Below are 12,991 nucleotides of genomic sequence, written 5' to 3'. Positions count from 1 at the left end.
TCTGCACCCAACGTGAGGCTCAAACTCACCACCCCAAGATCAAGAGTCGCACGCTCTACCAGCTGAGCCAGCCAGGCGCCCCTATCATCTCACCATTTTGAGGCACATAGTTCCGTGGTATTAAGCATTAACATTCACACTGTTGTGCAAACATCACCACCGTCCATGTCCTGAACTTTTCATCTTGCAAAACTGAAACTGTCCGTTCAACACGGACTCCCCATCTCCCTCCCCCGGCCCCTGATAACCTCTGTTCTACTTTCTGTCTTTATGAATTTGACTACTGTAGGTACCTCTTATAAGTAGAATCACAAAGTGTGTGTGTGTGTGTGTGTGACTGGTTTATTTTCTCAGTATCTTTTCAAGGTTCATCCACACTGTAGCGTGTTTTAGAGGTTCCTTCCTTCTTACGGCTGAATAACATTACGTTGCATGGATATACCACAGTTTGCTTATCCATTCAATTCATCCACCGATGGACACTTGGGTTGCTTCTACCTTTTGGCTATTTTGAATAATGCTGTAAACACTGGGGTACAAATATTTCTTTGAGCCCTTACTTTCAATTCTTTGGGATATGCAACCAGAAATGGAATGGATGGATCATGTGGTTATTCTTTAATTTTTTTTTCTTTTTTTTTTAAAGAGAGAGAGGCAGAGGGAGAAGCAGGCTCCCCGCTGAGCAGGGAGCCCGATGCGGGACTCGATCCCAGGACCCTGGGATCATGACCCGAGCCGAAGGCAGACGCTTAACCATCTGAGCCACCCAGGCGCCCATTTTTTAATTTTTTTTAAAGTTTTCATTTATTTATTTATTTGACAGAGAGAGACACAGCGAGAGAGGGAACACAAGCAGGGGGAGTGGGAGAGGGAGAAGCAGGCTTCCTGCGGAGCAGGGAGCCCAGTGCAGGGCTCGATCCCAGGACGCTGGGACCATGACCTGAGCCGAAGGCAGACGCTTAACGACTGAGCCACCCAGGCGTCTCTATTTTTTAATTTTTCATGGAGCTGCCATATTGTTTCCCACCGCCACTGTACCATTATTCATTCTTACCGACAGTGCATAAAGTTTCCAATTTCTTCACGTCCTTGCCAACGCTTGTGATTTTCAGGTTCTTTTTTTTTTAATTCTTAAAAAAACTGTATTATTATCATTTTTTATAATGGCTATCCTAATGGATGTGACTTGGTGTCTCGTGGTGGTCTTGATTTGCATTTTCCTAGTGATGAGTGGTGCCGAGCATTTTTCATGTGATTTTGGACCACTTGTTTCCTCTCTGTGGAGAAATGTCTATTCAAAGCTTTTGCCCATTTCTTAAAAAAATGAGTTGTTTGTTTGAAAACTATTACGATTGGGGATAGGGAGGATAAAATTGGCGCTGTGTGGAAAACACTCCATGATGCATGCTGAATTGGATTTTCTGCAGGTTGAAGATTTGCCGCCTCACTGCGGCTGCCTGTGAGGATCTCGCCTCCACCCTCACTCAGCGTGAACCAGAACCTGATGGAGCTGGATCTAAGCCTGAATGACCTGGGGGACCCTGGGGTGCTGCTGCTGTGTGAGGGCCTCAGGCATCCCCAGTGCAAGCTTCAGACCCTCCGGAAGTGAGTCCTGCTTTGCTCACCATCATCCGAGTCCAAATCCACAGTCCTTGCTCTTATATCTGGGCTCACTGGGGTCATGCTCACTCCCCTCTTCTCGTAACTAACCTCTTAAGATTTTTCTGCCACAGGGCCTTTGTACAAGCTGTTCTTTCTTCCTGGGATGCCCTTCTGCTTTGCTAACCCCCCTTTTACCCTGGTGACATCTGTTTTATCTGTTAGGACTCAAAACAAATGCTTCTTCCCCATGCATGCCTTCCCTAACCCTTGAATAGGGTCTAGATTCCTAGCTGTGGGATTTAATTTGATCTTATGCTTCTCAGCATCACTCATTAAAACTCGTCATTCTTGTGCATGGGTGTGATCTTCCAAAAGTGCAGGAGCTGTGTCAGTTCTATACTCTCATGGCCACTATAAGACCTGGCTCAGGGGTGTTTGGAAATACATATATTTTATTTTAATTTTTTTATTAAGTTTTTTTGTTTTAAGTCCAAGTTAGTTAACTTATTTTTTTAAAGATTTTTATTTATTTATTTGACAGATAGAGACATAGCGAGAGAGAGAACACAAGCAGGGGGAGTGGGAGAGGGGGAAGCAGGCTTCCCGCGGAGCAGGGAGCCCAATGCGGGGCTCGATCCCAGGACACTGGGATCATGACCTGAGCCGAAGGCAGACGCTTAACAACTGAGCCACCCACGCGCCCTAGTTAGCATATTTTTAAATGAGTGAATGCATGAATACACCCAAGGAACAAAAAGAAAATGCAGAAGGCTGTCAATTTTCAGAAAATCATTTTTGGGGGCGTCAAAGGAGAGTCTGTCTGTCCTACAAAAGCCTCATCTACTATCTGATGTCGTTCACGCTGGAGGGATTTTTTTTCCTTTCGAGACATTGTGAATCGCGTAGCTTCTATTGCTTTTGTTACGTTTGGAGAAGTGCCCTGTTTCTTCCCATTCTTCTCTCCACCTCATCCGGTACCACAATATCACTATGGACCCACACATGCCTCTGCTTTAATTCTGTCTCCTTCTTTGGCACCCCAAAGCTCATCTGCAGGCATGCCTGTCTCAATTTGATGTAAACGATACATCTCACCAATGTCCCCGCCCCACTTACCATTATCCATTCAGGATGTGCTGACCTGGTCCAGACATATCTACCGCGTTCCTTTGAGCTGACCTGCATGCCATCCTCTGCAAACACCAGAGGCTGTGGAGTTGTGCCCCTCCCCCCACCCCCACTCTGCTGTTCCTTCTTGTCCGTGTCCCTTTCTGAACCCCAGTGAGATCCCACCCCAGGGGCAGAGTCGCACACTCAGCCTTCATTTGCATCCTTGGTATCGCAACCCTTCTGAATAGCTCTCTAGAAAGATCGGCAGTTTACTCTTCCACCCGCAATTTAGGAAAGCTACTTTGCCGGTTATCTTTATGGTTATTCGACTTTCTATCTTTAAAGCCCTGGTGGGTGTAAAATGTTCTTAAATGGCATTTCCGTGTTGAGTATCTCTTCATGTGCTTATCAGCTTTTTCGGTTTCCCCATTCTGTGAATTGCCTATTCGTGTAATTTATTGATTTCTTTGGTATGTGTCCTACATTTCTCTTGATGTGCAGATGTTCCCTGTTTCAGACGTTAATCTTTTGTTGACTGCATACCTTGGAAGTGTCTGCTCAGCAGGTCACCAATCTGTCAAATTGTGGATGCTTTCATCAAACGTTTGAGGTCAAATCCATATGTATTTCTATGATTTATATTCTTTTTTTTATTCTTATGTTAATCCCCATACATTACATCATTAGTTTTAGATGTACTGTTCCATGATTCATTGTTTGTGCATAACACCCAGTGCTCCATGCAGAACGTGCCCTCCTCAATACCCACCACCAGGCTAACCCATCCCCCCAGCCCCCTCCCCTCTAGAACCCTCAGTTTGTTTTTCAGAGTCTATCGTCTCTCATGGTTCGTCTCCCCCTCCGATATCCCCCCTTCATTCTTCCCCTCCTGCTATCTTCTTTTTTTTTTTAACATATAATGTATTATTTGTTTCAGAGGTACAGATCTGAGATTCAACAGTCTTGCACAATTCACAGCGCTTACCAGAGCACATACCCTCCCCAGTGTCTATCACCCAGTCACCCCATCCCTCCCACCCACCCCCCACTCCAGCAACCCTCAGTTTGTTTCCTGCGATTAAGAATTCCTCATATCAGTGAGATCATATGATACATGTCTTTCTCTGTTTGACTTATTTCACTCTATGATTTATATTCTTGTGACAGGTCTAAGAAATCCTTTGCCAGGCACCTGGCTGGCTCAGTTGGTGAAGCAGGCTGACTCTTGATCTCGAGGTTGTGAGTTCAAGCCCCACGTTGGGTGTCGATTACTAAAATAAATAAGTAAAACTTAAAAAAAAAAAAAAAGGAATTCTCTGCTAGTACACTATCGCAGGTGTATTCAGTTTCTTCTTTGTGTTTACAGTTTGCTTAGGCACGGTTCAATTTTCTATTTCTAATTTTTGCGATGCCATTTAATAAAAGACCCATGCTTTCCTTGCTGATTTGTGACGCCAGCCCTATTGCAAACTATCTTCCCATATTGCAGTGTTTTTTTTTTAGGTTTATTTATTTAAGTAATCTCTACATCTAACACAGGGCTCGAACTCAAGATCCTGATATCAAGAGTCCCTTGCTCTTCCGCCTAAGCCAACCAGGCGCCCTCTCCCTCAGTCCATGCTCTCCACGTGTCTGTGCTCCTAATCTAATTTCCTGTCGTTGTAATTTCTGTAATTTGTTACATGCTCCACTGTTAGGAAGAGTCTGTCTTTTGCTTTTTGTTTTTGCAGATTTTCAGTTATTCATAGATATTTATTCTGCCATTAAATTTTATTTTATTTATTTAAGAAAAATATTTTATTTATTTATTAGAGAGAGAGAACGAGCAGTGGGGGGAGGGGCAGAGGGAGAGAGAGAAGCCAACTCCCGGCTAAGCAGGAAGCCCAACGTGATGTGGGGGTGGTGGTGGGGCCTCCGGCTGAATCCCAGGACCGGGAGATCATGACCTAAGGCGAAGGCAGATGCTTAACCATCTGAGCCACCCAGGCGCCCTTCTGCCATTAAATTTTAGGATGCATTAAAAAAAAATTCTTTTTAGAACACATCGGTCCAGTTATCCCAGCGTGGCTCTTACTGACTGAGGCCAGGCTCCTTCTCTTGTCCAGACACATCAGGCCAGCCAGACGTTTACATTTACACAGATCCTGCGCGTCACCCTCGAAGGAAAGGAGAGTTCAGGGTTTCACCGCATGGGAGCTCTATCTCAGGCAGAAATGTCTGAAAACTAGAAAAAAAATACTATACTATGAAATATAGCACTTCTGGCTCTCTGAAGCTCCTGCACAGTCTTCCGACCGTGGCTGAGGGCGCCCCAGGTCTGTGACCTTGAGCAGTGCATGGCGTCTGTCTGTCGGGGCCTAGGAGCTCACAGGTGTCGTAACAACAGGTGTGACACCATTTTCCACCCAGCGGCTATCGCCAGGAGCAAAGGAAGTAATGCTTACAAATCACTTGCTGTTAGGGAGCCTGGCTGGCTCAGTCAGAAGAGCATCTGACTCTTGATTTTGGGGTCGCGAGTTTGAGCCCCACGTTGGGTGTGGGGATTACTTAAAATAAAGACAAGACAAGACAGGGAGACCTATGTAAATCACTTGTTGTTACCGGTCCATGTGTTCAGAAAATCCCCGTGTTGAAGTCTCAGCCTCCAGGCCCTCAGGGGGTGGCCTCCGGTGGAAATTCGGTTCTGGAGGCTGGAAGCTGGGAGATCAGGTGTCGGCTAGGGCTCCATTATCGAAATTGGGAGGGGCACAACCCAGCCCATTACGGGGCTGTTGCAGATAAAATTAGTTCAGGTGGGGCGCCTGGGTGGCTCAGTCGGTTGAGCGTCTGCCTTCAGCTCAGGTCATGATCCCGGGGTCCTGGGATCGAGCCCCATGTCAGGCTCTCTGCTTAGCAGGGGAGTCTGCTTCTCACTCTCCCTCTGCCTCTCCCCCTACTTGTGCTCTCTCTCTGTCTCTCTCAAATAAATAAATAAAAACTTAAAAAAAATAATATAGGGGCGCCTGGGTGGCTCAGTCGTTAAGCGTCTGCCTTCGGCTCAGGTCATGATCCCGGGGTCCTGGGATCGAGCCCCGCATCGGGCTCCCTGCTCCGCGGGGAGCCTGCTTCTCCCTCTCCCTCTGCCGCTCCCCCTGCTTGTGCTCTTCTGTCTATCTCTCTGTCAAATAAATAAATAAAATCTTAAAAAAAAAAATTAGTTCAGGTGAGGGCCTGCTGGAGCGGGCCAGCCCTGGATAAGGTGTCCTCACGAAGAGGGAAGAGGGGAAATTCGGACACAGGGCACACACAGGAGGCCGCAGTGCGAACGTGGGGGCAGAGATCGGGGTGATGCTTCTACAGGGCAGGGAACGCCAAAGACCCCCCGGGGCAGAGCCTGGAGCAGGTTCTCAGGGCCGCGGGGGGAACCAGGCTCCCAGCGCCGTGAGACAGTCAGTTTCTACCATGTGAGTCACCAGCGGGGGTACTTGTTACAGTAGCTGCCGGACGCTCATACCCTAGCACCCATCCGATGCCCAACCCATACCAAATATTCCTGTGTTCCTTCCTTCCCGCTCCCCTCTCTCTTTCTTGTTTCTCTCTCCCTTCTGCCTGCCCACCCGCCTGCCCCTTGCTTCTCCCTTCTTCTGTCTGGGGGCGCCCGGCACGAGAGCCCTCCCCGGGGACGTCTGCGGGCCGAGTGCGCTGGGCTCTGGGCGTCCTGTCTTCCAGGTTGGGCATTTGCAGGCTCAGCTCGGCCGCCTGTGAGGGTGTCTGCTCGGTGCTCCAGGTCAACCGCCACCTTCGGGAACTGGACCTGAGCTTCAATGACCTGGGGGACGCGGGCATGTGGCCGCTGTGCGAGGGGCTGCGACACCCCACCTGCAGGCTCCAGAAACTGTGGTGAGCCCCGGGCGCTGGGACGGGTGGGGTCCCGGTGGTGGGGGGCGTCCTTGTCCTTGTGTTCTCTTCATGGAAGGGCCATCCCTCCACGGCCCTGGAAGACACCGGGAGCCCCGAGAGGTGGACAGAAAAGCTGCAAACAGCTCACAGAGGAATTCGTTCTCTGTGGGGTGCAAACGCAAAATGCCTCACTTTCCCTTCGCCCATTGCCTGTAAACATTTTCTGTAAAATTCCCCTTTCTGTTGACATTTACTTGCGCAGATGCCTGGCTCTTCAGTGGCCTTTATAGAATAAAAAATCAGTCTGCTGCAGTGTGAATTCCAGCCAAATGTGAATGGTCCCTTCCTCCCTCTTCTTTCTCCCTGGAACCTGCCTGGCCCCCACCCCAAATGACTGTTTCTACTGTGGGCGTTTCTGAGTCTCTCGATTATCTGGGGCCCTGGGTAGGTGGGCATCGAGACGGGGGCTCAGGGACAGCACTTTCCCCTTATTGGTGCTGCTAGGGTCCCGGGGTGTCAGTATCTCCCCCCCATCTGGCAGGTATCCAAAGGCCACCTCTGTCTTTGGGATCACATGCGTGTTCTTACGGGACCCCCCCCCACAGGAAGTGCCCCAACTGCCCAGTCTCCTGACATGGAATCTGGGTCAACGTCCTTGCATAGCCCCTCCCCCACCACGGGTCTCACCCTAACCTTCCTCTCCTGACCCTTCTGCACCACGCTGGTTTTTTCTCTTCCTCTGCAAGTCCAGAGCTGTTGTCTTGTACCTCCTTTTGGAAGCTGGTGTCTCTTGTCTCACAAGCTCAGCCAAACTAAGATTAAAATATTTCCACTTAGCATCCCAGCTGTGATGGTACTGCTTTCCGACGGTTGCTGTGAGGAATAAATGACGAAGCAAACAAAGCCCTTAGCAAGGTGCTCAGCACAGAGTTGGCCTTCAGCATATCCTGCTACCTGTTCTTATTGTAACAGCAGAGAATGCAGGGAAGAAACACAATGGGAGGCAGATCGGAAATCAGAGAGAATCAGATGGCACACTGTTCGGGCAGGTGGCAGCCCAATTCATACTGGCTCCTGGGGGAAAAAAAAAGGAGGGCTTATTGACGTGTCACTGATCTTGCTTCAGGCATGGCTTGATCTAAGTGTTTGGACACTTTTTTTTTAAGATTTTATTTATTTATTTGATATAGAAAGGGAGAGCACAAGCAGGTGGAGTGGCAGGCAGAGGGAGAAGCAGGCTCCCCGCTGAGGAAGAAGTCCGACGTGGGGCTCGATCCCAGGACCCTGGGATCATGACCTGAGCCAAAGGCAGCCCTCCACCGCCTGAGCCACCCAGGCGCCCCTAGGTGTTTGGACTTGTGATCTCTATTATCTTCCGTACTTTTTGCTGTATTGATTCCTCTGTTGAGTAAGTTTAGCCTTGATCCTGCTTGATGGCAAAACACCTGCAGCTCTAAGGAGGACTTCTTCTTACCAGGTCTAAGTTCTGAAAGAAAAGCTCCAGGAAGCAAGTAAGGTTCTGATTCACCCGTTTTGGGTGGGTTCTCTGTCCACCTGAAACCATTCATGGTAACTGGAGACATGGAAACCAACCAACTCAGGCCTGGATCCTGAGCTTAAGGACAGTGTGAACCCCAGATGGACAGAGACTGAGGTTTCAATGAGAAACTGGCTCCTGGGGTAGAATTACCAGGAAGGGAAGTGGGTACTTGACTGCAAAATCAGTGGGCATCCTAGAGAGATGGAGCTGTGAATTAACAAGCGTCCTTAAATGCCTCTCTTAAATGTTTTCCATCACCACATTGGCCTTAACCAGGACCAGCTGGGTTCTACTCTGCTTTCTCTTAAATTGGTCCCCTGAAAACATCACCCTGAATCCCTCTCAAGAGACTTTCCAAAATAGCTCCTATGTTTCTTTAACCACTCCTGGTCTTCCACAGGCTGGATAGCTGTGGTCTCACAACCAAAGCCTGTGAGGATCTTTCTTCCGCCCTCGGGGTCAGCCAGACCCTGACGGAGCTCTATCTGACCCACAACGCCCTGGGGAACGCAGGGGTCAGGCTGCTCTGCAAGGGGCTGAGTCATCCCGGCTGCAAACTTCGAGTCCTCTGGTGAGAGACGGGTTTCTAGTTCTGAAGGAGGCAGGGGCGTGGGGCTTGGGGGTGGGAGTGAGGGTCAGTAATCGAGATCCATGGTTCAGATGGACAAATAAGCTAGAAAATTTGGAAACATTTCCTTCGTGCGCTAATGTGTGCAATTAGCGTGGATTGCCCTCGCCAGCTGGGTGACTTTGGGTAATTCACTGGGGACCGACCTCCTAATCTGTCAGATGAGGCCGTTGTAGCTTAGAGAGAATCTGGAATTACTTAAGCAGGCCTCAAGTTCTAATTCTGTCACTTGGCAGTTTTGTGATGGGTTTCTGCAAATCGTTCCACCTCTTGGCTCCTCAGCATCCCCCAGACTGAATGAGCCGGCACAGCTCAGGGACATACGCTGGTGTATAGCTTAGAGTCCAGCCTGGTTCCCGATGAGATCTGGTTTCCAACGAAGTACCAGATAATGAAATTATCGTAATAAGGCAGGAGGCGTGATAGATTCGAATGCCACAGCAGTGGCCTGGAATAATGTGTCCCGCTCTGTGTCCTAAGGTTATTTGGAATGGACCTGAATAAAATGACCCACAGAAGACTGGCAGCCCTTCGGCTAACGAAACCTCACCTGGACATCGGTTGCTGAACAACCACTGGCTGTTCTCTTGGGAGTCAGGACAGAGGAAGGTGATCCCAGGACCAGCGCGTTAGTCAACGTGATGATCAGGCTCTTTTAGCTCCTGCAAACTCCCACGCAGGATAAATCCCTTCTGCTTGGGGACTGTCATCAATGTGTGATGGAGCGTGGAGCATTAGTTTTGGGAATGCGGATGTCATGGAGAGAACTTAGGACAGGGCCCCAGATGGTTCTCAGCAGAGGGTGATTTTGCACCCCTGTCCCTCCCCGGGGCACTTGGCAATGTCAGGAGACATTGGGGTGCTGCTGGGAGCTATTGGATGTAGTGGGTGGAGGCCACGGATCCTCCCAAACATCCCGCAAAGGACAAGACAGCCCCCTACGGCTAGAGTGTTTAGTTAAAATGACATTTGTGCGAGGCTGAGAAACCTCGTTCAAGGACCAGCGGTGCAACGGGAGTGCCAGGCAGCGTGCCTTAGGACGCTGGTCATGCCAGCGGGCACACCCGCACCCTCGCAGTCTTGTTCTGCAGGTGGTCCTGCCGCCGGGCTGGAGGCAGGTGCACGGCGGTTGGACCCCTTGCCAGGGTTAGCCGACTGTGGGCCGGCCAAGCATCTGTACTGTGCTGTGGATAAGAACTCGAACAAACCCAGGTTTTCCCTGTTGGGAGATAGGGAACCTCAGCCCCAGCCGGTGACGGGCAGGAACCCCCAAGGACACCGGGAGCATGCCGCTCGCACTGAAGCCCTAAGTGAAGGTGTCTGGGAAAGACTGGAACTTCCTAGGAAGCAGAGGTAATTTGTCGAGGAACCCGTGACTTGTAATCCATGGATGTCTGGAAAGGGAGGTAAATCAGATTCCTCAGACGTCATTCCTGTGGGCATCAATAAACGTCCCACGAATGGTCACATCACACTCGGCTCCTGGAAATCCAGCCCTTTCCATGACTGAGCTCCCTGTAGCGTGTCTGGCCTCCAGCCCCCCCTCCCAAAGAGCCCCACGGGTCATGACCGAGGCACTTAGAGCTGAAGCAGAAACATGGGCCCGATGCCCGGACTCTGGGCTGCCTCTCGCGGAGAGCCCAGTAAGGTCCGTGGGAGGCTCTTGGGAGGACTAAGGTTCAACAGGATGCCTTGTAAGGCGGCGTTTGGGGATCCTGGTTAGTGGCACGGTGGAAGGGACGAGGCAGCTCCCTAGGCCTGACTTTGGGGACCATACTGCAGTACTTTGGGGAGACCCACGGGGCATAACCCTCCAGGACCAGGGAGGGTCTGTTCCATTGAAATGGTTATGAAGCCTAGCAGTCCATTCCCAGTAAAAGCTCTTAAAAACCAGCAGCTAAGTTTAGCGTGTGCTGAGCATTTTTTCCGTTAACAGGGAGGAAAAATGGCATTTTAGGACAGCCTAAAATAGCAGCCCTGCTGGATGCACCCCCCAGCACAGGCAGCATTACATTTTCCCACTGTGAAACTCGAGGTCCTGCATCCACTTGAATCCTACAAAGGGGAACCACAAGGCGCTCATTCCTGACACCCTCCTTCCATTGCCCTTTTCTCAGTATGACCACTGTCTTGAGCTTAGCTTATTATCTCGACCCACTTGGGATTGTGGAGGTGGTGCAGGAGGGGGGGGAAGTTATTCTCTAAGTATCAGGGTGACTCCTTAATGGGAGAATAGACCGTGGCACGTGTCCCCATGTTGGGGTGGGGAACTGCAGCCATTTGGGGCTTCCCGTGCACGTTCTTTCACACCTGCACGTGAGCAGGCATTTCTTTTACAATAGTGTTAAGCATACACAGATGTGAAGCCCAAGAAGCAGCTCCTCCCTCCCCTCCCCAATGCACAGGGCCAATTCTCAGGCTAGTCAAACCACACAGAAGCAACGTACTCAGTTCGTATTTTATTGGACTGATTCGACTGATTCGACTGATTTTCACCATTTGACACCATTTGAGATGTAAAGGTAACAGGACTGAGAATGTCAGCAGCAAAGAAGCCACCACCCACAGGGCGCCTTGGTGGCTCAGTTGGTTAAACGACTGCCTTCGGCTCAGGTCATGATCCTGGAGTCCTGGGATCGAGTCCCACGTCGGTCTCCCTGCTCAGCAGGGAGTCTGCCTCTCTCTGACCCTCCGCCCCTCATGCTCGCTCATTCTCGCTCTCAAATAAAATCTTAAAAAAAGCCACCCACAAAGGAGCCAACTGGAAAGGTTCATGTTAAATCTTTGGATTGGAATGGAGGGGAAAAGCTGTTCAGAGCTGGAGGAAGGTCCTTCAATCTCAAGACTACTGATACAAGGGTCAGTTTGTGGAAAAAAAGTCCCGAATTGCACAAATACCCACTAGGCAGGACAGAAGGGCGTGGGCTGTGGGGACAGCTGTCTGCAGCAGGGTCGGCTGGGCTGTGCCCCAGAGGTAGGAGGCTGGAAGTCTAGAGGCAGGTTGCCACATTCACCCCAAAATCCTTGCTTCCCAGTCCGTCTCGAGGATGCAGCCGTTTTCCTCAGACAAGGATACACAAAAATGGGAGCACTTTCCAGACAAGAGAACGGGGAGTGCCCTCATTTTGTGTATCCCAGTGTGAGCAGTTGGGTTCTGCTCCTGGAAGCCAAAGGGAAAGCGTGCCGAGCCACACGCGGCATTGGGAAGCCTAAGAGAGAAATAGGTTAAACACGTTAACACTGAAACGTCCCCAGCTCCACGGTTGGGTGTGCGTGTCCAGAGGTTTCCTGAATGCTAAAAACCCCATTTCCCCACGGATAGAGGTCTCAGTTGTTGATCCAGAAAGCCCCCGAAGACAGCTGGGACCAGAGCAGGATCGGGGGTCCCCTGATGGTGCCCACCAGTAACACCCAAATGTTGTAGCACTTTTCACTGAGTTATCCGAAGAGTGCTTCCACATTTGAGTGACACGGGAGAGCTGCAGGGACGTGGCCTGGATGGGGCTCCCGCTTGACCCAAGCCGTGGCTCAGGACGGTCAAGGAGCAGAGCTGCTCAATCGGGGACCCTCAAAAAATGGCGGCACTTCCCTCCTTAGAACAGAAAGTGCCCCCACAGTTTGAGTGCCACAGGTCGAGTATCCACGGGTGGCCACGAAGGGAACCACTCAGCAGGAGGAAGCCCTGCGGGGCCAGTGATTAGACCCGCCTTGCCCCTAAAGGTCTGGCAGACGGAAGGGGACGATGAAGCAAACAGATAAAAGGTCACCAACACCCCCCCAAGTTTAGCACATTAAACATCCATTGAAAACACATTACATATGGGCGCCTGGGTGGCTCAGTTGGTTGAGCGACTGCCTTTGGCTCAGGTCATGGTCCCGGAGTCCTGGGATGGAGCCCCGCATCGGGCTCCCTGTTCTGCGGGGAGCCTGCTTGTCCCTCTCCCACTCCCCCTGTTGTGTTCCCTCTCTCGCTGTGTCTCTGTCAAATAAATAAATAAAATCTTAAAAAAAAAAAAAGAAAACACATTACATGTAACCCCACTCAAGGTCAAACACTTAAGGTTTGGTGACGTTGAACAGGCCTGGTTCGCAGTTTTTGCTGACACTGCACATGTGAGATTGAAAGAACTGCCTTTATCACCCCAAAGGGCACGGAAGAACCAACTTTCCCACTCATTAACATTGTAAAAGAACCCCACACTCACACCCATTCATCTGAATAGAAACCCACA

The 12,991-nt window shown here is 50.3% G+C and overlaps 1 protein-coding gene across 1 annotated transcript in view; it reads left to right on the top strand.

Moving 5' to 3' along the window:
• NLRP12 (NLR family pyrin domain containing 12) overlaps positions 1-10,930 on the top strand; it is a 31,550-nt gene extending 20,620 nt beyond the window's left edge. The window contains 5 exon segments of the mRNA XM_064580611.1: positions 1,428-1,482; positions 1,484-1,605; positions 6,421-6,591; positions 8,532-8,702; positions 9,240-10,930. Of these exon segments, the coding sequence (XP_064436681.1) occupies positions 1,428-1,482; positions 1,484-1,605; positions 6,421-6,591; positions 8,532-8,702; positions 9,240-9,327 (607 nt within the window). The 3' untranslated portion in view covers positions 9,328-10,930.
• Positions 10,931-12,991: the final 2,061 nt, after the last annotated feature.

This window comes from Mirounga angustirostris, unplaced genomic scaffold, assembly GCF_029215605.1.
Source record: "Mirounga angustirostris isolate CCGP_5_RB_7025 unplaced genomic scaffold, mMirAng1.0.hap1 SCAF_16, whole genome shotgun sequence".
NCBI lineage: Eukaryota > Metazoa > Chordata > Mammalia > Carnivora > Phocidae > Mirounga > Mirounga angustirostris.
This window is presented reverse-complemented; position numbering and strand designations above follow the sequence as displayed.